The 25,361-nt window shown below is 38.2% G+C and overlaps 1 protein-coding gene across 1 annotated transcript in view; it reads right to left on the reverse strand.

The window, feature by feature from the left end:
• SKAP1 (src kinase associated phosphoprotein 1) overlaps positions 1 to 25,361 on the reverse strand; it is a 393,786-nt gene that overhangs the window by 75,798 nt on the left and 292,627 nt on the right. The window contains exons 4-8 of the mRNA XM_007420153.4: positions 24,318 to 24,395; positions 23,187 to 23,270; positions 19,932 to 20,056; positions 17,767 to 17,830; positions 7,281 to 7,496 (exon numbers count right to left, since the gene is read on the reverse strand). Of these exons, the coding sequence (XP_007420215.2) occupies positions 7,281 to 7,496; positions 17,767 to 17,830; positions 19,932 to 20,056; positions 23,187 to 23,270; positions 24,318 to 24,395 (567 nt within the window). The remainder of the gene's footprint in view (positions 1 to 7,280; positions 7,497 to 17,766; positions 17,831 to 19,931; positions 20,057 to 23,186; positions 23,271 to 24,317; positions 24,396 to 25,361) is intronic.

Genomic DNA, 25,361 nt, shown 5'->3' on the forward strand with positions numbered 1-25,361 from the left:
AGTAAGGCTCACAGGTTCATGAATCATATGAAATCAGTTCAAACTGGAAATAGGGATGGGTGGTATGAGAGATTGAACAAGGTTTGTAGGTAAAAAATAATTGCAAAACACCATTTATTTTAAGATACGTGGGGTGGGGCTGTTGAAGGATGAACAATCAACAGGTGTGGATAGGATGGCCTGACAGGTAAGAGAATAGCCTTACAGGGCTCCAGACCTGGGTATCTGCAGGATTGCCTACTCCTAATTATATCTGCCCATCCAGTAACATCTGGTTGAAAAGCTGTGTCCTGTCCCTCAGGAAAACTCACCAAAAAGGACCATGGAAATGTGCCTCCTCAGTTATTGCTCCTCTTCTGGGAATAGCATTCCCTCAGCATTCTGAATGACTCCTCCCTTTTATTGTTAAGAAAACCAGTAAAACTTGGCTATTCCAGCTGGCCCAGATGTTAATGGATGTTGGAATATTTGTTTAATTTAACTAATGTTCCTAGCCTTTATATATGCACTGTAGATATGCTTTAATGTTATTATTGTAACCATGTCTATTTTAAATTATGGATGTTGGGTATATATGCTACTCAGTCATCACTCAATCATCATCTATTGCAGTGTTTCTCAACCTTGGCCACTTTAAGATGGGTGGATTCCAACTTCCAGAATTCCCCAGCCAGTAGTGAGCCAAAGTGGCCAAGGTTGAGAAACACTGATCTATTGGAATGATGTACACACACACACACATGCATACATCACACACATACACATAAAGGTTTAAAATCATACCTAAAGGATGACTCATCAGTGGTTCCTCATTAGAGTGGAGAGCGATATTGGGTTGGGCGTTACAAGGTTTGATTCTGGGTTTCAACAATGGAAGCTTAGATTCTAAATCACAAGAAATAACAATTCCAATTCATTCTGTCTTGGACAGATACTACCTTGATTGATTACTGTCCTGGGCACCATAATTTAAGAATGTTTCAGACACATTAAGAGGAAGTAAACAAGTATAATAATGAAACTAGAAAATAAGTCATGTGAAGAGACACTGAAGGAGCTGGAAGCATGCATAGCTCTGAGAAGACTTGAGCAGGTATATGATAGCACTGATCAAATACCTGAAAAGATGTCATACAGAAGTAAGCCAAGTCCTATCATCTAACATTCCAGAGTGTAGGACACAGAATGATGGTTTTAAATTTCAGCAAGACTAATTCCACTTGAATATTATAAAACACTTCTTAACAATAAGAGCAGTTTGACAGCAGTCTGAATTATCCAGGGGGATGATGGGCTCTTTTTCACTGGATGTGTTCCAACTGGAGGCCAGACTGCCTTGTGTTTGTGATGCTTTAATTTGGATTCCTGGACTGAGTAGGAGGTTGAGACTCAGTGGCAAAAATGTTCCCTTTTAAATATACTATTGTAAGAAGATCCTGCGAATAAACGTGGGACCTTCTACATGCAAGGCAAGTGATTTTTTACTAAGCTATGTTCTCTCTCATACCAACTCCCAGTACAGAGGGCCAACACATTTATGTTATTCTCAGTTTTAAGATTAACATACGGCAGGATTTTCAAGCACTCTCTGAAACTCATTGCCACAGGGTTTTGAAATGGTCACCTCTCAAGGATTTAACAAGAGTTACATGGATAGAGAGAGCAGCAGACTGATCAACTGCCAAGACAAAACCTCTTTGCTTACCATTTTGCTGGCTATGACAAGGGGCTGAACAGGGTCTGGAAACTGCCATTCTGCCATGAATGTGAGCTTTCTTATAGTACCTGGTTAGTCATCAGGAGAAAGGATGAAGTTTGAAATGAGCCATTGATCTGATCTATTGCAGGAACCCCAAAAACTCAGCAGATATATTTTTTATTTGTTTCTGGTTTTGTGTGGCATGCTTTTTATTATGCAAATAAAATTCTCAGTTGTGGTTGAGTGTTTTTTTAAGAATGGAACAGAATGAGACTGGTTAGAAGAAGGAGAGAGTCAGAAAGATAATTTCCTCAGCAAGTCATCGTCGCTAATGAAGTTTTACAAAAACAGATACAACCAAGGAAAAATAAAATTTCACAGGTGATAAATTTTTCCAATTTCCGAGGCAGAATTCGATAGGATTGTTAAATTAAGAGTGAAGGTGTCTGTTAGGAAGCAACGAACAATGATGGGTAATTTTATAGAGTGGAAAATTGAATCAAATTGCAACATTAAAACACAGCTCCTTGGAGGATCTGCCCCATATGCAGACCTACTTCAGTATATCAGTTGGAGACTTGGGGGAAGGGATATATGAATGGTGGGACTGTGCAGCTGTAAGCAGCATGGAGATATTGCCTCACAATGTCTTTAGAAACTCCAAGTTGAAGAGAGGGGTGGATAGGATGGGAAGGAAAGTGGGGTGAGGGGAGGGATGAGAAATCTTCCTCAATCAGATCATGGGAGGGATCTAATTTGCCACAGCTACTAGAGGTTCTTTACACCTAAATCTGAGCTGCACTTCTAATATCTAACCTGGCATGTAAGAGAGAGTAAGGAACTGAGTGCTTCTGAGCATCTTCAGAGTACTTTATTTTAAAAGTTATACTAGGTTATCTCTTGTCCCAATAAAGAAAGTAATTTGACTGTGAAATAAAGACTGTTGTGAGATGTTACTGTTTGTGAGCTGGAACGGTAAATCCATAGCTTCATCCTCCACATGCGTATTTCAGCATATGGCTATCTGGACTGTTTTGCACTGATACTAATGCAAGTCTGCTAAGTTACATGGTGATGTGAAACTCAGTGCATGTGCTTGACAATCAGATGGACAAATCCTTACACAATGCTATTCTTGAAGAGGTGTCAGGACCTGCCAGTACCCTATTCATGAATCTGAAGGTGCATCTTTACAAGATAGATTACCAGGACCCTCATTTCAGGAAACTTATTTTGGGTCCTTAGCAAAAGAGGGGTTGCAAGGATAATACTGAGACAAATTTCAATATACTAATGTAATTCAATATTGTCTGCACAGAATCTGGTTGGTTAGCACAACGTTGGAAATCCTAAATTACAAAATATTCTTTGCTTTGTCTATGAATACACATCCAAAGCTGAAAGTTGTTTTTTGCAGAGTGATTTGTCTGACTGGAGTTAAACAGCAATTCTGTAATTCTAAGGTACAGTTATTAAGAAGGTAGGTTCACAGGCACTGAGTAATTAAATAATTGTTTGATCTGTCAGCTAGATTGCTGACCTCAGAAAGTATAGATACCACTACTATAAAAAAAAACAGTGGAAGAAGTCCCTATGTTTCTATTTATCAAATCTCAGTGAGAGCGTTCTTTAACTTAAAATAGTTAGTACTTCCTGTAGAATGCATAGAAATGGCTACTTTTCTGCTTTCCAAAATGAGGACCCTCTCAATTCCCCCCAGACCAGATTTAGTGCAGAAGATTCCTCAAACATAAAATCTAAAGAAATGTGAAAGCTACACAAAGAAGTACTTATTCTATAAGACAATGAAAGAGAACAGAGCAAGAAAAAAAATACATATACAGATACATAATACAGATACAAAGCAGAAAAAAGGGAATATGACTCACTGTGTTTCCCTAACTCTCTCATATGATGTGGGTGTTTTCTTGGTTTAGGGTGAACAATGAGCACCTCACAGAATGTTATCTGTTATTATGTATGTCTTTCTCTGGATGTACTTCGATCTTTTCTTGTTTCTATTGTTCTTACTATTTTTAGTAATATATGTCACCCAGAATCTTTAAGGAATTGGGCAGCCTTTTAAACTAAGGAAGTAAATAAATAAATTGTAAATTAGTCATTTTTTCTCTAATAAGAATGAACCAAGAATAAGGTAAGAATAGAAAATCATGATAAGAATAATTCTTTTTTCTCCAGAGGTGGTTCTTGACTTAGAGACTCAAAACACAGGCTGGAAGGAGCCAATTTCTTTTTCAGAACCTTTCTTCTGAAGTTTGCATCAGATGGTAAAGTAATACCTTGAAAAAAAATGTTTATTCAAATTGCTATCATTAAAAAAAAAACTCTGGAAAAGATACTGTAAAGTGTGTGGCCCTTGAGGAAAAGCTTTCTTTTGATTTAGTTTGATATTTAGATATTAATATTTATGCAGAGTTGGAAAATTCTAAACTTGGCTATGAGGCTTGGTATACACAAAGGACAAAAGTCTATTATCCTCCTCTATTAATTATCTTTTGCCACTGGAATCAGGGAAAGCATTTTCTCTAAAAGATTTTCTAAAGTTCTTTCTATCTTGTCTTCTTCAAATGCTGATAGCACTATGACATATCTATGTCTTTCTTTTATTCTACTTATGGCCTCAGGAAGAGGGAGAAAACCCTCTGAGAGGTATGTTGAAAAGGAGCTAGATGAAGAAAATCATAATCTATGACTTCTACCTAAATCAATATACAGAAATGCATAGCTCTTCCCCATCTCCCTATTCTCTGGTATTCAATTCAGAGATGGAATACTCTTGTAAACTTTGTGGCAATGACCCTGCATCGTGTCTGAAGGATTGGGAGTGACAGAAAGGAATGCTGCCAAGACCTGAAAGCTAGTCCCTGGGACTCAGAAATGAGCTTGCCAGATTCTTTATCCTTATCAAATTGCTATTCTTGCCCAGAAGATTTGTCTGAGGAGGCCATGGAGCTTGGCAGTGTGTGGTCTGGGTTTCTCATTTGAAGTAAGTGCAATGATTTGTACATCAGATACTTTCGGTTTTACAAAGGGCCTGTAGATACAAGGACTCTGGATTCTTTATAGCCCTAGCAAAATGTTTTGATTTTTTCCTCCTGTATGCTTGTTGTCTTTCTTATTTTCTCTCATATCAGTAAATTTCTTTAGAGAAGAAAGGTATAACCCCCAAGGAGCTTCAAAACAGACTTTCCACTCCGATCCTGCAGTCCCCATTTAGGAATAGTAGGGACATTTCATATATGAAGAACATGTCCAGCCACCTTTTGTGTGGCTGTATTCCACACAAAAAAGGAAGATGAATACACGGACAGAAAGGTAAGTTCTTTCTGTCTTCTCTATGCAGAAGGAAAGTGCCATGCAGATGATCCTGCATCAAGATTCCAAGATATCCTAATCAGATGGATGGAGCAAATTTGCTGTTCTCCCTGTGCGTTGGGCAGAATGGTGATGTAGTGTGGAGTATTAAACCTATTGTCTCAGATTGGCTACCCACATTTTAACAGAAGAGTGAGTGAGCATTCCTATGAATTTGGTTGTCTTGATTAGCATGAATGAACCTATCATTATGGTTTCACCTTATAGGCTAATGAGTAATCAGGGAATTGATGAAGTAGTTTTAATGACAGGGAATGTTTTCCTTAATGACCTAGAAATCTCTCTCTCTTGCGTTTGAAATGTAACAGCAATCAGAACTAGCGGAAGGAGCAGAGGAATGGTTTATAACAGGTTTTGAGACAGAAGAGGCAAAAAGCTCTGTTTGGAAGCCTAAACAGTTGCTCTTTTAGTTTAACTGATATTGGATCAGTAGTTTTGTTGCCTAATTTAGCAATCTATTATTTCAAATAAGTTCTGCTTGCACAATTTATAAACAAAGATTATAAAGGTAAGTTTCTCTCTTTTAAGAAAATTAACCCCTGTATTTTTCTTTGGACTTCTTACTGCTTTTGCTTCAGCGCTGCCTTTGCTTATAGAGAGCATTACTCATTTCTACAGATATATCTCTGATTTTATGTACTGCTTACCCCAAGAGTTCTATTCATTTTTTGAGTCCACCAGGTATTGATACAAATAAAACTTCACAGAATTCAGTATCCCATGAATCTCAGTTTTCAAAATCCTTAATCTGAAACCTATTTTTCACAATAAGTTTTCAAATGGTATTGAATTTGTGCGTGGATGGGATATGCCTTCCCCTTCTGGAATAACAGAAACAGACTTATTTTCCAGGCGTCTTCCAGATAACAGTTGGTAGTACCTAGTACCCAGTGCCCAGGACTAATATTCTCACACTGGGGCAACATGAACCCTATTCTGCCAATCACATGACATCATCACTGGGAATTTAAGAGTGTGACCTATCCTTCTAACAATGCTTTTTTATCCTTGAACAGGGAAATGGTCTTCAGAAACATTCTGCTCCCTTTGACACAGATTCTTACCATCCTAATTCCCACCTTCTGGGCTCCATTGTGCATTGGCATAATTAGGAAAAGGTACACAAATGGAGAAGTACTGGTATTTCTAGCTGTACTTATTAGTACTACTGGCTGTTGGGTTTTGAAACACAATAGAGATTTGCTGCTACGATGGGGAAGCTTCAGAAGCTTTTCAGTGCATTTATTTGTAAGCCCTTAGTTTCCACACTGAAAATTACCTTCTCCTCAAATTACCTATGGTATTTTTTTGCAAAGCAATGGACAAATATTCACAGATATATGTGCAGAAATACATGGATTACAGGGGAGGGAAAATTTTAACGATTTACTTTTTATTTTAATAAAGAGAGGGAGGGGATGCTTGGTTGGGAATGAACCTAGTGGAACTTGAGGTTGGGATGAGATACTCAGTTATTGACTGAAATCCTCTGTGCTCATCTATTTGCCAATAAGGCAAGCACCAATTGGCTGACAGCTCTCTACTCTAGACTTGCAAACGTGGAAACATGGCCATATTCATAGCACTTGATGTTCGAATAAATTTGCAAGTAGTCAAAACAACTTGAATCCATTTCAGATATATATTACAAATGGGAGACAGAAAACCTGTTGCATGGAAAATCTCTTGATTATACTTCTGTTTTCATGTTCAGCTGTGTGCTCAAAATAACACAAAACTGAGAGGGCCAACAAGTTCAGGAAACTAGAAAGCACCAAAACTAAACATGGTAGCAAGTGCTTCTCATGTTCAGCTATAGTTTAGGTGGTGTTTTGGGAGCAGAATTTGTAGCAAAGCCTACCATATGTTAAATGAAGAGCATAGGAAGTATACCAGTGATATATGTCATTCTGTCCTTTCAAGTAAGCTAATTCTTTTTCCAGCCAATTGAGGCAGTTTCTGGATATTTCTAATATGACTTTTTTATTGACTTTCACTTGCAAATTGACATAAGCATTGTGATTTGTATTGTAATGTATTCTGGGTAGAATATTTTATAGACAGCTAAATGGGTCTTTAAAATATAAGTAAACTTAAAAGGCAATCAGAGTAGTCTTCTCCAAAGTATGGCCCTCCAAATGTGTTAAAACTAAAACTTCCAATATTCCCAACTTGAATGGCTCACCTGGAAGAATTTCATAAATGCATTCTGGGCCCTGCTCCATAGCCTCCTCTTTCTCCAGGTCCAAAGTGGAATCCTGATGAATTGGGGGGGAATCAAAACTCTCTATGTCATCGTAGGCCTCTTCTTTATCAGTATTATTGTAGTCGTCGTCGTCGTCCTCCTCCTCTTCCTCCTCTTCCTCCTCTTCCTCACAGGGGATAGTGAAGGAGTTCATATCTGAGAGAAAAGATAATAAAGAAGAAAAAATAATAACCTATGAAGAAACAGAGAGAGAGAGAAAACTACCTAAGAATCCAGCATGTACCTGGCAGACTCAACAAGCCCACTTCTTGCTTGCTAAAAATAAGGGCAGCAAATGACCCTCTGGAATGTCAACATCTTATTGTGCTGCCTTTTTCATTTCAATTTCATCAGATGGCCAAATCCATACACAATCATAAATAAAGATGAAAGGATATAACTTTAGCCCTCAGCTTGAGCCATAACAGCCAGAACAAATATTCTGAAGGGAACTAACTTAGCTCCAGCTCTAGATTTGGATTTGATCAATACACCTTGTGGATGACATTCTGCTGAGATCCTTATCCCCATTCAAGTATTACAAACTCATGGAGACAAATAAAACTTTGAAAGTTTAATAAAATAACCTGTGCTATGCATACAGTACACATACCATGCAAACAGTGTGAATGCTGGAGAATGCTGGCTCGTTCTGGTTCATGAAAGCCAATTGTTACATTTTCAGGAATTTTGCAAGCCAGTTGAGAGCAGAGCTCAGCCATGATGCCTAGTGCACTGATCAGCTGTTTGGCAGCTTGCGGCATGGTACGGTGGCAGCAGTGGAGCTGGCAAAGCCTGTTGTTGTACGTTTATTAGCACATCAGTGCATACAACACAGAAAAAATGTTGAAATGAAATGTTAACATGCCATTTCCCATTGCATTTATACATCTGTGGGTCAAAACTAGAAACAACTGTGCGCTGTTCAGTGCAAGAGATTCCCACCCATATTCCCATAACAGATAGGAGGGCCTTAAATATTCATGCAGATAACATCCTGGTAGACTTGAATCTGTAATTCTTGCAGGCAGATATTACTGTTAAGCAAGATATTATTCAGAATATCAATAAACATAGCTAAACTAGATGCAACAAGCTATAAATCAAATTTGGTCCATCATCAATGATTTTTTAGAGTGAAAGATGTGGATTAGTAACAAAAACAACAAAACAATAATAATTTTATACTTTTCATCATAGTACCTTAAATAGCATTCACAATACTGGCTTTGCATACTGACCAGCAGAGGACGCTTTGAGAGCACACATTCTTTATAACTCAGAAAATGTCTTCACCAAAGTGGAAATGTGAGTTTACTTTTTGATTAACCCATCACACACACTACATTTCACTATTATCCAGTTGGTTTTTATGCCTAAAAGGTGCAAAAGAAATTGGGAGGAATAAATCCTGTAGACAGTACAAAATAAAACAAAACAAAAACAAGACGGGAGAAGAAAACAGCATCTTTTGAATTTGGGTGTTGATGTAGATTTATCTCAGTTCAGACTACATCTACAAGATCAAAGACCTGGGATTTTTAATCAACCTAAAAAACCAACCAAATGCATTTCCATGAATACTGAAGTGGATTAGGGCTCATACACATTTCCTTTAAACAAGTTAGAAAATGTGGGAGAAGTATCTTTCGCCATTATCCCCACCTTGAGCATTCAACTGTGATCAAAATGTGCTAAAAGAATGCTAGCTTGTATTTGATGATTTGGATTTGAGTGTGTACTTTTGGAAGCTGATTGCTTTTCTTCCATAGCTATCTTTGCCAATGCCTTAAAAAGCTTCCTCTTCTTTGTTATGCATTCTTCAAATCTCTCTCTACTTCTTCAGCAAAACCTAAATTGCTCTAAGCTCATTTTGTTTGTAGCTTCCATGTACCACCTGGTTCTCTTCCATCTTAGGTATAGGTTTATTGGGCAAATGCTATCATATCCAAGCCATGTAATAGAGAGAAATTAACATCCTGCTGGAAGTTCAATAACCACTAGATTTTGTCATTTAATTGGTGAAGTATGTTGTTGTTCAGTCGTTAAGTTGTGTCTGACTCTTCATGACCCATGACCCATATTGCGCCAGGCCTTCCTGTCCTTCACTGCCTCCCTGAGTTTGCTCAGTTTCATGCTCATTGCTTCAGTGATGCTATCTAACGATCTCATCCTCTGCCGTCCCCTTCTCCTTTTGCTTTCAATCTTTCCCAGCATCAGGGTCTTTTCCAAAGAGTCCTCTCTTCGCATTAGGTGACCAAAGTATCTGAGCTTGAACTTCATTATCAATGGTGAAGTATGGGAAGATTCAAATTATCCTCCTCTGCACTCCAAGAATGTATAAGCAGGTCAGAAGACCAAGAAGACTATAATGTCTCTCTCATCACTGCCAAAAAACAATGTCTTAGCAACTGTAAAAGGAATCTAGGCATCAATGTATTCACCACCAAATTCTTCCATGCAGTGGGAAACCCTGACTGAGCCATGCATAGAAGAGCGCCAGTTGCATTAATAAAAAGGGCAGAGCTAGCCTGTATAACCCACAATAGTGTGTGTGTGTGTGGGGGGGGCACATTCATGCTATCTGATAAAGAATTGGACTTTAGCCAAGAACATCTGATTGAAATCTGCCCTTCATCATTAAACTTGTAACATAGCTTTGGGCCTATCAGGATCTTTCCACCTAGGTGATGCATTTTTGTAAGGATATATGGGATACCTCTGATATTAGTCTTTAATTGACAAAAACCTTAAAACAAGTAAGGAAGCTCTTAGAACAAAATCACCCAAATTGGTGTTTCTGATTAATGGTTGCTTTCTGTTTTCTATGACTTTCAGACAAGCTTATCACTGTGTTTTTATGATTTTTCCGAATGAGTACAAGAAATCTGTTGAAAAATAGATCCATAGGCTAAGATTCTCAGGTATCTATGCAAATGTTTTCTGTTTGATGGTAGGAAATCTATTTAAAACACAGACACATATCCAAGGTTCTTGGGAATTTAAGAAGAGCTCACTTGTGACACAATTCTAACTAGAGAAGGAGGGCTGTTTCTGACATGGAATCTATGTGGTGCTCAGCTCTTGATTAAAGCCATTTTTAGTAAAGTCCTGTCTGAATAATTGGGATAGTTCAAATGCAAATCAGAATCATAAGTAAATGTTCATGGTTAAAGAATGTAACTAGCATGTAACAGCAAATACACCATATGAAAGAACAGGCTGCTTATCTGTAATAGTGGATAAGCTTTTTTGAATTTGTATATACAGATGATGCACCAGTGCAAAACCACAATTGAGAATCTTCTACAGCTGAGATTTTGGATGGAATATGTGCCTTGTACTGGGCACAATTCTTGCTCTCTTTTCAGTTCCAAAAGACTAATAAACAGTCCAAGACTATAGGAAGATATACTTGTCAAGGGGAGGAGGGTTGGTCATGTAAATGCACAGATGACCATAGGAAAAACCAGAGTTACATTACAGGTAAGCAGCATGTTCTTCTTCACTGTGGTCTCTCTGCATTAGAACAAGTTTACCTTGAAGGAGAGGTAGGTATCCTTGCTAGGAAAAGATGAAAGAAAGAACTGTTCTTCAAAAAGACCCATGTGCTCAGGCTTGAACACTGAGATGGTACATGTGATAAAGATAGATGGCTCAAGATCAGGCAGATGCTTTACAGAAGTCTGCCAAGAACAATGCTGAGAAAAGAAGCAGGTTACAACTTTTGTATGGTGTGCTTGGTGTGCAATGACATTAGCTGTCAGCCCATAACACAAAGCAACGGTGTCTTAGCATTCATGAGCAAAATGTGAAGGTATTGGAAAACCTTTCTTTGGTTCTGAATAACAAAGAAAGAGTATTTAGATTCAGTAGGAAAGGACAGAGTACTGGTGCATACTGAACATTTAAAGTATGAAGGGACCATTCCAACTGGATACCTGTTTGAGGAAAAACTATAGGCAGAAGCATAGATTGGTAAACATAAAAGTCAGAGATCACCTTAGGCAAGAAGAAAGCAACAGTCCTGTGGAACTGTTATTACTGTGGAACTGTACATCCAGAGAGTCTGCTGCATGGCACAAAACTCCCCACCCCAGTGGTCCAAAATAATGGTAACAAGGAATTTCAACATGAGAAGACAAAAATCCACATAATCCATTGATTGATTATGTGCTATCAAGTCAGTCTTAACTTTTAGAGACCACATAGATAGACCTTCTCCAGGATGATGTGTCCCTAACCTGGTCTATTCAGGTCATCCAATAGTGTACCCATTCCAAGGCCTTCATTACTACCCTATCAAATGCTAGTCTGTGGTATATTTCTTGACTGCTAGTTCCTTTACTGTTGATAGTTGATCCTAAAAGGCAGAAGCTACTCACTATTTCATTATCTAAGAATGGTTATTGTATTTGTCATTAGTATGGTCTTTTTTATATTTAAGCCCATTTTCTCATTGTGCCCCTTACTTTTATTACTACAGCTTCCAGGTAATATCCACTGTCAGCTATAAGAATAGTCTCATCAGGATAGAACAGGTTATTGATGTTTCTTCCTCCAATTTTAAAACCATGCTCATCTCCTTCCAATCCAGCCTCTCTCAATTGAACATTGAATAAATAGAGAGTATACAACCTTCTCTCATTTGTTGACCTGAAGCCAGTCTTTTTGCCATGTTCTGTCCAGACTGTGGCTTCCTGACCTATGTATAGATTTCATATGAGGGCAATGATATTTTCTTAAACACATTCCACATGGTCAACATGAATGCAGGTCTTTCTATAATCAATGAACTATGTATTGACTTCTTTTTGATATTCTTTGGCTTTCTCAATTATCCAGCAATTAGCAATAATGTTTCTTGTTCCTTGGTCTTTTCTAAAACTAGGTTGAGCATCTGGTATCTCCCTGTACCATGTACAGCTCTAATCTGCACTGGATGATCCTAAGTATTATTTTGCTGGCATGTAAATTAAGGATATAGTTTGCACACTCTGTTAAGTCTCCTTTCTTTGGTATTGGTATGTAAGCTGATCTCTTCCAATCTGTTCACTACTGTGTTGTTCTCCAGATTTGCTGGCATATTTTAGTTAGAACCTTTACTGATTCTTCCTCTGTTTGCCATATTTCTATAGATATTCCATTAATTCCTTTAGCCTTCTGACTGGAGTGCTGATCTAACTTCATCTTCTAGAGGGAACAGAGGAAATCTTCTAAGGTATCTTGGAAGTTGACATCTGTACAGCACAGGATTTCATTATACTCCTTTCATTTTTGTTTTATCTTTTTTGAATCAGTTACTATCCATCCACTGGCATCCCTAAGAATACCAATTCAAGGTTGAAATTTCCTTCTGTGTTCAGAGGTCTTTCAGAGGACTTTCTTTGTTTTCTATGTCTGTTTCCATCTTCAGTGTCTTTACAGATGTTATTGGACTGCTTCTTTGTCTCTTCTAGCAATTGCCTGAAAATTTTAAGTTCCTTCCTGAAAGCTCTGCCTTTCTTGCCTTTGGCTTGTCTTGTCATCTTGGCAATTTCCACCATTTGTTTTGATATCCTGTTTGTTTTCTTCTGTTTCTTGTCTCTTTTCACATTCATCTTTAACAACTTCTTTGGTTTCATTCCATAATTCCTTTAGTTCCCTATCAATGAGGTTCAGGGTGCCAAAATGATTTTTGATGATCTCCTTGAAAATAGTGAGTATATGCTCAAGATCATGTCATGGAAACTGGCTGATTTTCTTCTGCTGTAGTTTGACTTGGAACTTGCACATAAGCAGTTAGCAATCTGTTCCACAGTCAGACCCTTGCTTTTATAATTGAGCTCTTATACCTCCTTGTACCAATAATAAAGTGAATTTGATTTCTGTGTACTCCATCTGGTGAGCTCCATGTATGTAGGCATCATTTTTGGTTGTTGGAAGGCTGTTTTAGCAATGAAGAAATAATTGGATTGGTACCAATCAATAAATCATTCTTCTGCTTCATTTCTGTTTCCTAGGCCATTCAGTCCAACTAAGTGTTCCTCCTTAGTATTTCCAAATTTGGCATTCCCATCTCCAGCCACAAGTTGCACATCTTGCTTGCATGTCCTGTTAATTTCAGACTAAGCTTGACCATATAACTCATCAACCTCCTCTTCTGGATTAGTGGTTAGAGTATAAACTTGGATAATCATCATATTAAAAGGTTGTCTGCAAAGTCTAATTGATATTATTATTGATTGCATTTTACCCAGGTATTGTCCTTGCTATAACCTTCTTGACTATTAAAGCAATGCCATTTCTTCTTTGTTTTTCATGTCCATTTCAATTTGCTGATACCTAAGATTTCAATGTGTAGTCAGTTCATTTCATCTTTCACTGTCTTGAGCTTTCCTATGTTCATGCTTCTAACATTCCATCATCCCACTATAATTTTGTCTTTGCAGCTTTGGATTTTCTTTTCCTGCATGTGAACATCAACAATAGAGGGCTTTAATCTAGCCACATCATGAACACCATTAGTACTCCAAAATATCCTCAGTTCTTCCTCAATAGCGTGTTAAATGCCATCTGACCTGAGGGGCCCATTGTCATCAATCAGTTTATCTGGTCTATTTGTGTGGCTTTCTTGGTAAAATACAGGAGTGGTTTACCACTGCCTTCTCCCATGCAGTATGAAAAGATGTATTTGACTATTATTTCTAAAGTCCCCCTCCAGCATCTTCCTATATCACTGCTGCCTGATATAGGTGTCTGCTTGCTTTAGCTGGACAGCTGGGATGATCTTCAAGTCTTTGGTGACCTTGCTGGGAGTATATACCCTTGGTATACCCACCTGGCATCTTTGCTCATTTCTCTCATGAATACCCAATTTATATAGGTAAGGAAGCTGGGTGGAAGGCTTATATGCAGTTTTTAGAATTGCTGAGACCTTCTCCGAAAAAGTTGGGCAGGGAAGAATAAAGCTACAAGATGGAGAACTACAAAATCTGGATGATAGTTTCATCCTCTGTTGCAATAGAGCAAATTCTTCCAGGTGAAACCTAAGGTAAGAGTGGGCAAGGGCACAGTTCTCTTTGCCACCATGCGGTAACTAGGAAGCTTGGAGATAATGTGCAAATCAGCTTAAAAAGAACCTTTGTAAGGGGAAAGAACAGGGAAAAGCTGCATATGATTGGTTATATCCATGCATTAAAAAAACACATCCACCAAATATCTTTCCTGTTGACCCACTCTGCCGTAGAAGGTAACAATGGATGCTCACAGATATAGTCAAGAGATCTATGAGATTCTCCAACAGTAAAGGAAATTGGTTTCAACACCTGGAAGCAACATCCACTTGTTCCATATATCTGGGTTTACAAAGAATATCCAGGCTGAAGGCAGCCAGGCCAGAAGTAAAGAGTCTGAGGCCAGACCAGACAGTTACCAAAACTCTCTGCAGATGTCCTCAATCTCAGCCTTGAATATTAAGGCTGAGAAATGGGCAGCAAAAGAATCTGTTACCACATAAAGGCAGGAGAAAGAGACACAGGTTTAAATCCTAGGGTTGGCATAAATATGGCTAGATTCCTAGATTCTGCAGTAGCTGATCTTCATTGTCATGAGGGCTTCTTTTCCATCTGCAATAAAAGCAACTTATCAGTTTGAGTTTCATCCTTGAATCTTTCACTGCAAAGCCCATGAATGCATGTTTGCATTCCTAGAGAGATATTTATTACCATGCCCAGGGTGAAGCTCTGATAGAGAGTATCTGTGACAGAGAGTGTCTGTGAAATCACTATTTGTACCTGACAGGTTAACGTACATAAGGGAAATATCATGAGCCGTGGACCATGTCCAGAACTGCAAGGTTATATGTTGAAGGATAGGGACTTTGTCCTGCCTTGTTTATTGATGGAATAAACCTAGCAAAATTGTCCATTGTAACCTGAAGAAGCCTCCCCAATACAGCTCTTTTTATACAATGGCAAAACTAGTTTGTGCTTCTACCATTGTATCAAAATGTGATTTGGAAGGTGCATTTATCACTAGATAGTTTCTGATTTGCTGGCTAGACCTAGGACATCCCAGGTGGAACCTTTTGTTTGATTGGACAAACAACCAGTCTCTTCAGATATTGACTTTCACTTATTCACTGCTGTCTATAAAATTGGAGATAAGTTTTGAGGAAGGAAGGAAGGAAGGAAGGAAGGAAGGAAGGAAGGAAGGAAGGAAGGAAGGAAGGAAGGAAGGAAGGAAGGAAGGAAGGAAGGAAAGAAGGATATGGTTGGAAGGATATGGTTGGAAGGGACTTTGGAGGTCTTCTAGTCCAACTACCTGCCCAAGGCAGGAGTCCTCATACCATCTCAGACAAATGGTTGTCCAATCTTTTCTTGAAAACCTCCAGTGATGGAGCACCTACAACTCCAGGCAATTTGTTCCACTGCTTAATAGTTCTCACTGTCAGGAAATTCCTCCTTATTTCCAGGTTGGATCTCTCTCTGATGAGCTTCCACCCATTGCTTCTTGTCCTACCGTCAGGTGCTATGGAGAATAAATCGATGCCCTCTCTCCTGTGGCAGCCCTTCAAGTATTGGAAGACTGCTGTCATGTCTCCCCTCAGTCTTCTTTTTTAAGCTAAACATACCTAGTTCCTTTAGCAGTTCTTCACAGGATTTAGCCACCAGACCCCTTATCATATTTGTTGCTCTTCTCTGCACTCTTTTCTAGGGCTTCAGCATCTTTTTTTGTATTGTGGAGACCAGAACTGGATGCAGTATTCCAAATGCAGCCTCACTGGTGCGGTGTAGAGTGGTACTATCACTTCCCTTGATCTTGATACTATCCCTCTGTTGATGCAACCCAGGACTGCATTGGCTTTTTTGGCAGCTGCAGCACACTGCTGACTCATACTTAAATGGTGGTCCACCAGAACACCTAGATCTCTCTCCTAGGCACTACTGTTGAGCGAGGTACTGCTTATCCTGTACCTGTGCATCTGGTTTTTCCTGCCTAAGTACAGGACCTTACTTTTCTCTCCATTGAACTGCATCTTGTGGGATAGGGCCAGTGCTCAAGTCTGTCAAGATCCTTTTGAATCTTGAATCTATCTTCTGAAGTGTTAGCAATTCCCCCCAGCTTTGTGTCACCCACAAATTTAAAGTGCCCCTTCAATCCCCTTATCTAGGTCATTTTGAAGATGTTGAAGAGCACTGGGCCAAAGACAGAACCTTGAGGTTCCCCACTGCATACTTCTCTCTACGTAGATGTAGTTCCATTAAGGACCACATGCTGAGCGCAGTTAGTCAGCCAACTGCAAATCCATCTGGAGGTGGTACTGTCTATCCCACATTGTTCTATCTTGTCAAGAAGTAGGCTGTGGTCTACTTTATCAAATGCCTTACTAAAATCTAAGTATACTATATCCACAGCATTTCCTTGGTCCACAAGGGAGGGAGGGAGGATAACTTGCCTAATGACATTTTAGCAGGAGGCTCAGATAAGCTGTTTCCAAGTATCCCAAATGTGCTAAAGCTGAAGATCTTATTCAAATAGGTAATATATAACTAAGGTGATTATACTGATTATATTTGGAATTATCTCTGTGTCACTGCTGCCTTTCTTTGTTCTCTTGTATAGAAGATTGCTTAAGGTATACCTGATATGGTGACTGAAATTTGTGGAACTGTGGAACTGCTGTCAGGAGGTCTACTAAGGGTAGAAATAATCTCTTGATGGACAAGTTGAGCTCCATGGAAAGGGGAATGATAATAAACAAGATGTGGTAGAGAAAGAAAGTCCTGTTGATTTGAACAGAATCCATATATACAGCATGCCTATATCTGAAGGAAGAATAAGGCCATGAATCTTAGAACAGGGCTAAAAAAAAATGGTACTGAGTGTTATAATACTGGTAATTGTCATGTGGAAAGTCTTGATAATAACAACCAGAAAAAATAAATAGATCCTGAATTCCTCTGGGATGTTGGAGATAAATGGAAATGGTCTTGAGATAATTGGGTGTAAGAGCGTGATTTTGACTGGGGGAGAATTTTTAAAATCTCCTTCAAAAATAGAGCTGAACAGTACAAAGTTGTCACCAGGCTGGACTCTATCAGTATCCACCACTAGGACTGATATAAAAGTGGATATCTTCAGAGAAGGCAGAGGTAGAGGAGGGTGAGAACCTATGCTGTCAAAGGTCCAGAAGATAGGGATAGGTATGTTAGTGTATGTGAATGTGAATGTCTGTTTTTCTCCTTCTCAGGTTCACTTGAAGAATGCTTGGAAGAATATTTCTTCTCCTTCCACTTTGACTGTGAGAAGTCAACAGAATGATCACAAATTGGTGGATTAGTTAAGGCTGTTGATGTCAATAGTTGATTGATAAACATGCAATTGATTCATTGATTAATTCTTATCCTTAAAGTATGTGTTTGATCCTTCCTAAGTGACTCACCTTTCAGCAGAAATGTGATATGATCCACCCAGTCTGTAGCTTCTGCAGGATTAGCAGCTGTGAACTGCAAAGCAAAAAATCAGAATGTCAAATGTCTACTGAGAGGACTGCATGTATTGATATACGTATATGCCTGATACTTAAACATGGCACCACTATCAGTGTAGATTACATCCCAGTGGTACTATGTCCTTACTATTTATTTATTCATTCATTCATTCATTCATTCATTCATTCATTCATTCATTCATTCATTCATTCTGATGTAAGTCATCATTAAGAATTAATTCAGAAATGCATGTAACAATATGGTGATACCCTATTATTCCCTAGGATCATCTGAAATGCAGTAATTGTTTTTTTTAGGCAGTTTACACATTCAGTTGCTGAATCAGTGAGCAATAAGAAATCTGATATAAACATGAATGTGCAAATAAGCCTTGTATTGTAATGTTTTTGTCTGGACACATATCTTGGAATGTCCTTCATTTCCACATCTCTCCTCCTTCCATGTAAAATAGTATTTTTTTCCTTTTTTTAAAAAATGTGATTTTTACATTTGTTCGCTTATTTGGAAAAATCTAAATAGAGAGAATCGTTGGGGAATGAGGAAGTGGAATTTTCTGCACGCTTGAGTTTACTTTGTAATCCCAGAAAGCACATGTTATTTTTGTTCACCTCATTGCAGTTCACATCACTCACACAGACTGTGTGAGATAGTTATTTTTAAATAATCATCAAAGGGCATACCACTTTCCTAAGAAGAGGCTGTCCATACATATTGAAAGGAAACCAAAACATGGACTGTATGTAATGACTGGAGATACATCAGACTAAAATGCAAACAACTGCAACAGAAGCGTGCTGGTGTTGGAATAGCAGCTTTGGGCACCAAAAATAACATGCAAGGAGAAAGTGTTGCATTAATAGATTTATGTTAGCAATACAGATTCAGATATTGACTGACAGTGCCACATACCTCTGGGTGACACTCTGGAGCATGTTTTGAAGGTGGAATTGTTTCATGCTACTAATGTGGGAGAGGATATTTTGCCTATCACCTTGGCGTACACAGCTTGCTCAAGATCATTGAAGGAAGGTTACAGAGATAAACATTGAAGGAAGGGCCAGACAAGCAGCAGGATAGCTAGCTTACAGGCTAACCAGAGAGGAAAAAAGTATGGGAATGAGAAGCAGCAATCTGCTAGAACCAAAGAACAAGGTCTGGTTAAATTAAGATGTTTTGAGTAGCCTTGAATCTCAATTAATTTTCCTCAGTGAGATTTTTGCACATTGATTGGGTTGTGTCAACCTCAAACGCAGCATAAATTAGTTCATATTAACTCTGGAGAGGCAACTTCTAGGCTCCTTCCAGTTTTAGAAATGTCTGGGTATGATGAGTCAAATGGAAGGAGAAAAACAATTGTGCAGAGGGATTGCAGTGGTTTTTAATTCTACACATTTTAATGCAAATGTTGAACATACATTAGTAAGAAGAAAGAGGGATATCCCATCCCTCTTAACAAAAAAATTATAGGATCTGCATGATGTGCATGGGAGAATATAGGACTCATGCTGAAAGCTAGAATTTCCCAGAACAGGAGTGCTGGTTATGTTAACGAACAGCCACCAGACAGCACCAAGCCTGAAGAATCCAAAACAAGACACTTGTTAAATCATGGGAAAGGTGGGAAATAGAACCACTGGATTTAAACGGGTATAAGAAGGAATTGTACTCTCACACTGACAGAGGACAATCAGCTGCTTAAAATAGCTTCATTCCAGCAAGTCATAAAAACTTTCATCTAGCCATGCCATGCTGAATGTCTGGCTAAATTCTGCTGGCAAACATGACAGAGTAGTTCAAGAGCAGTTTAAGCTTCATATATCAAAATATTCCATAAGTCAGAATATTAGGATTTTACAGCTAACTAAAATGGATGGATGGATGGATAAACAAACAGATAGCGCTATTTATACAATTCTACTTGGATGGGCCTCCATAAAGAAGACCAATGACAGAGGAAGCCCAAACATTGTCACTGAGTATCTTCCAAGATCCAGAATGTAGAGTGTCATCCTTCCCCTCGTTAAGCACACAACTAAACTTTTTGATTAAAGGTCATGTTGGCAGAAAGAACACTTCCCATGTCTGTCAAGCATACCTCATAAGTTCGTTTACCAGGAGAAGTCAGCTCAAAGCAGCAATCTCTTCGGGAATCCTTGCGCAGGTAGGGAACCAGCTGAGCATGGTAGTTCTCAACAGCGAACATGCCTTTTGGCTGTTTGCCTGTTCAACACAGCAATGATGACTCATCATTGGTATTGCATAAACTGTTAGCTGCTACCTTGTTTACAGTTGTTACTTCTCTAACACGGTACCCTATTTAAGGTCTTCAAGATTTCTTATAGAATGGTGAATGAATTATGGATAGCAGAGAAGGGTTGAATCATTCTTCTATTCATGCCTTCCTCCTTCAAACTGCCTTTTATTTTAAGACAAAAATTCTTCCCCTCCTATGGATTACTTTTAGTAAATGAGCCCCATTAGAAGAAGGAAGCATGTTCCCTTTGTTATATTTCGTTGTGCATTCAAGTTTGATATTCAAATGCAACAGCATTATTGGTTTAACTTACAATGTTGTTGAAAAGATATTTCTGATTATGGTATTCTGAATATATAAAAGAGCTATTCTGAATATATAAAAGAGCCAAGTTGTTATTATTGGAACTCTGACTTAGGACCAGTATTCATGCTACAACTGCCATACAGAATAAGCTTTTAATTGATCCATGCCTGAACACGTGACAAACTGCTCTGTTTGCACAGGATTTTCATTTTAGGTTTTCTGCATTCTGGCATCAACAACCCCTCCTCCCAAGTTTGCAACAGCTTGGAAAAAATTGCACAGAAATAACTCTCCACTTCTGAACAGCTGCTAGATGAAGCAATTTAAAGCTGTCTCCATATGGCAGACTTGACATATGCATTTGCTTCAAGCTAATATGCAGGAGGGTGATAAAAAAAAAGGGAGGGTCATTCCACAGGATCCATGTTGCAGGATCAGAAGGCAGATTCTGCTCTCACCCAAAAGTGCTCCCTACCCTCCCAATTAAGTCATTGATATAGGACTGCTGGGAGGTGCCCTTTTATTAAAACAAATATATTTGGGGGGGGGCAGGGTGGTGGTGGTGGCTATAGGCAAGATTATGTTATGATATCACACTAGTGGGTAGATGAAATATTTCAAACCCTACCTCCCTCTCCCATTTTATAGGTGCTATGAACCCTTTCTTTTTTGCTTCCTACTAGAAATTATCAGGAAATCATATCACTAATGTACAGTGATTAGCCATTTAATGTTGATATTGTGACCTCATAGGTACAAAATAGGGGCTGGGATGTTATGATTGTTCATCAGTGATACAAGAGAAGTAAAGTAGTAGAATGGAAGCTAAGCAGGCTTAGACATTTACAAAACATATTCTCATGAGGGAGAGGTGCTCTTTGTCACATACAAACAATCATATATCCAAGCTCTACCCTTTGGTGGAAGGAGAGGTAAAACTTAGGTAAAAGGAATCAAAGAATCTTTGCTTTGAGTAGATTTTATTTCTGTAGAAATTGTTATACGTGTCTAGCCAGGATTTTGCAATAGATTATTGATATATATTTCTACGTTGTACTAAATTCCTTTTTTTTTTGTACAACTTCTGAAATTGGATGTTCAATTCACAGTGTGTATTACATACTTCAGGCTGGATTCCAAAAAAATACATTTTTCTCTGTAGAATTTTCTTGTAATTGATAATATTAATTTGGTACTCTATCTCATCTCCTTATGCAGCAGACCATCACCATCTTGTGGCCTACCGGGAGCACTGTATTTTTCTTTTAGATTTTTTTCATTTGTTTTTCTAAGTTACTAGATGTTTTCTCTCATGAGCTGGGCAACACTGTAAGTGATCTTTTTTCAAAAATGAATGTTTGCATTTTAATATGTAGTTAAAAAGAGATTTTTACATTTTATCTCTTCTTTTTAAAAATAAATTTTGATTTGGTTTATTTCTTGTGAAATTGTTTTATCTCCCCCCAAAAAGGAAGGGCTGAATCCTCTAGCTATATGCCTCTACGCTACATAAGTAGGAGGTTGTGCTATAGGCATTATGATGACCAATAAGGCAGCACAGGATGCGAGAGCCTCTCTCTCTCACACACAGGGGTTAGGGCTGAACACTGGATGAGATGCCTCTAGGAAAATAATTGGTGGCAGCAGGAGCTACTAAGCTGCTACACCAAAACAAGATGTTGGATTCTGAGAGTTGAGGTTTGAGACCTCCAAGCACCTTCCTTATAGGTTCAGCCATCTGCTACATGTTCATTTTGTTCCTGTGATGTCAGTGATATTAGCTTCTGAGAATCTTGTTTGGCCAGCCTCTTCCATACTCTGATTTCTCAGTCAAGCTACAGTGTGTTGGGGAACTTGGGAACTGGCCTTATGGCTATGCATTTGTATATATCTGCCCCTTGACTTTCCTAGCCCTAACATCTGTCATCTCATGAATTATGGTGGGAAAAGTCCCATCTCTAGTTTAGAAACTCCAACACTATCCTCTCTGTCCACTATTTCTTCCTGTATATTTTTTTAACCTGCATTCAATCTCTCTGGATAGGAGGCACAATATAATCGTAGCCCATTTATCTAGACATGCTAAATTCAGTTGGAAGTATTAGCCTGTTTATATGCATCTGATGGAGCATAACTGAAAAATATTTATACATGCTGACACACAAGATTATATATGGTCACTTAGGGGAGGATTAAAGCCCATCTGACAACTAATGGGGAAAAAATGGGCTGTACTTTATTTATACAGGACCTTGTGTCTCAATTTCTCCCTTTCCCTCATCTTTAACTGACAAGTGTGTTAGAATACAACCAGACTGTCTTCTTCCTTCCTAAGGCTGCATCTAATGGCATAGTCCCATACTGTCTGGTGGGCAATTCATCACCCAGCTAAAAGAGCCAATATGATGTAATTCTTATTCTGTTGCATGTGGATGAGGAAGATCCAGATTCGACTTCCTAACTGGTTGCAAACCTTAGTGGGTAAGTAATTCTTTTTCTCAATTTTACATTATGAATATCAAATTGTTAAACCTCCTGTAAACCTCCCTGAGTTCCTTGTGCGTAAAACTGCTTTAATGTTTGTAATAAATGCAGAAAATACCAGAAAATAAAAGACCTACAGAGTTAAAGTGAATTTTGGACAGTAGTATTTTTTCTACTGCTGTCTTCTCCACTGGAGATTCATGACTAGTCATGAACACTGACTCCTAAAATAGAACAGCTTTTCCTTTACCCTCAGTTCAAATGGTGCAGTGAAAGTACAGAAAGCATGGGTGTAGTATCACATACTTTTTTCATTTGCATAATAGTAGAAAGTCATATTATCAAGGACACACCATCGCTTCTGCCACTCAGAGCCAAAGAGTTTGGGGTCTGTGAAAAAGAAAGAAGAGGTGAAATGAATGATTCTATATTTCTGAAAAGGCTGCCATATCAATCACAGTTTGTTACTGCTGGTAATAATACATATTACTATTCCTAGGCATTTTGTTTATACAAGACACTTTAAAAAAAAGATATACTCATTTTGTCTGTCTATTGCAGCCTTTTCTAACCTGGTGTGCTTCAGATGTGCTGGACTTCAAGTATCACAATTCCCAATTTGCATAACATTTGACAAGTTATGTAGATAAGCCTTCCTGTAGACTTGTGGTACCTTCAAGATGTTTTGAAGTTGAAAACATCTGGAAAGCTCTCATCAAGGACTGCTTATCTTCTGAGTATTTTAAATAATCTGGCAGGTATTAAGTGCTTATTCCAAAGTACCCCCCCATTTTTTTTTTTCTAATTTGAAGGGCCCACTGTTTTATTCACTTCTTGTACCAAATGTGTAAGTGATGTTTGAGAAAGCATCCTTTTCTATGTATTGTTACAATTCCTGCTTCCTTGAATGGTAAGAAATTCCAGGAGTAATAATGCTATCTGTTTAATTTTCCCTTTTTTCTCTCTCTCTCTGCCTAGCTATCTTTCTCTGTTACAACACTGCTTCTATTGACATCTTGCATATCCACTTGCCTTCATCTAACTGAAGGGATAGCATCTTTTCCAAATTGATGGATTGATGTATTCAGAATATTTCTGATACATTTCCAGTTATTTCCTAGCCTTTGGCTTCCCTTAAGGGACATGTCTATAGACTTAATACACCAAGAAAAAAATCTGCTTAATACATGGTATTCACAACCATAATCATACTGAAATTGGAGTAGAAGAAAATACAACCACTTCTGAGAGTTGATGTTGTGTATCTATATTTTGTGCGATGGTGCTTCTCTCAGCACTCAACTATCTGCATGAGAAGCTAGCCATAATTTTTGCTGAGAGGAATTATGAGTTCTAAAACACGGACAATACAGGAACACAGAAATGTGAATTCTTAAATCAACAGCAGTTGTTAATAATCATTTGGTAGATGTTTACCTTTAGCTCTCTTTTCCAAATATCCTTGTTTTAAAATGATTCCTTGATCTTCAGTAGTCTTCTGTACATTGTTCTCATCTGAAAATAATCATAATCATGATCATAAGGCAGCTTTACTTGGAACAGCTTATATCCTGCAACAATACCTTTAACATCATCAAACAACAATATCTGCATATCCCAGGTCCTTGGGAAGGACTCGATAGGTGGATAAAAATGCCAAATCCAGTTTAAACATCTGGCTGATTCTGCAACCAACCATAATAATATTGACAACTACCCCAAGACAGCACATATTTGTGTTTTATTGTAACTGGCCCAGAGAGCTATGGCTATTGTATGTTAGTCATATTATAACCTTGATTACTATCAAATTCACACACCTTAAATGATGGGGCTGATAACCACTTTCATAAGCTGAACATAACATAACAGTAAGATACATATTGGCTAGTATGATACACTATGTGAGTTCACAGTGAAACACAAGACAGATTTATACACTGGAAAAAATATCTATGTCTGACTAACATAAGAGAGAGAGAGAGATTTTGACACAGGGTGATGATTAGTCAGTACAGTACCATTTTGCCTAGAATACTCCTGAAAATGCAAACCTCTGTGCTTAAAGTTCAGGTCTGAGATTAATGCTGACCAGAATCTCTGTATGGTTCACAAGTTGTCATGGTGGAATGACTAACAGTATAATCCTACAGACAGCTACATCCCTGCCCTAAAGACTATATTTCTGGTTTTTGTTAGCCATAATCTCCAAAGAAAACTTTCAGTGCATACATTTTGCAGCATTTCATACTAATGATTGGAAGGGAGGGAATAGAGGGAAAAAATCCTACAATTTATTCCTCTTTGCACCACATCAACCACATTTTTCATGTTGATGTGAAGATAGATATGAGGAAGTCAGCATAGTTAAAATGGTATTTAAGTCAGTAATGAGTTTTAAAAATAGTTCTTTTCTTGTTGGCTTAGAAATATGCTATCTGATTCGCTTCCATCTATGGAACTCAGGCTTGAAAGATAGTC

The sequence above is a fragment of the Python bivittatus genome, unplaced genomic scaffold, assembly GCF_059951505.1.
Source record: "Python bivittatus isolate LINGU-HERP-01145 unplaced genomic scaffold, Pbiv_v1 ctg000410_np1212, whole genome shotgun sequence".
In the NCBI taxonomy this organism is placed as follows: Eukaryota; Metazoa; Chordata; class Lepidosauria; order Squamata; family Pythonidae; genus Python; species Python bivittatus.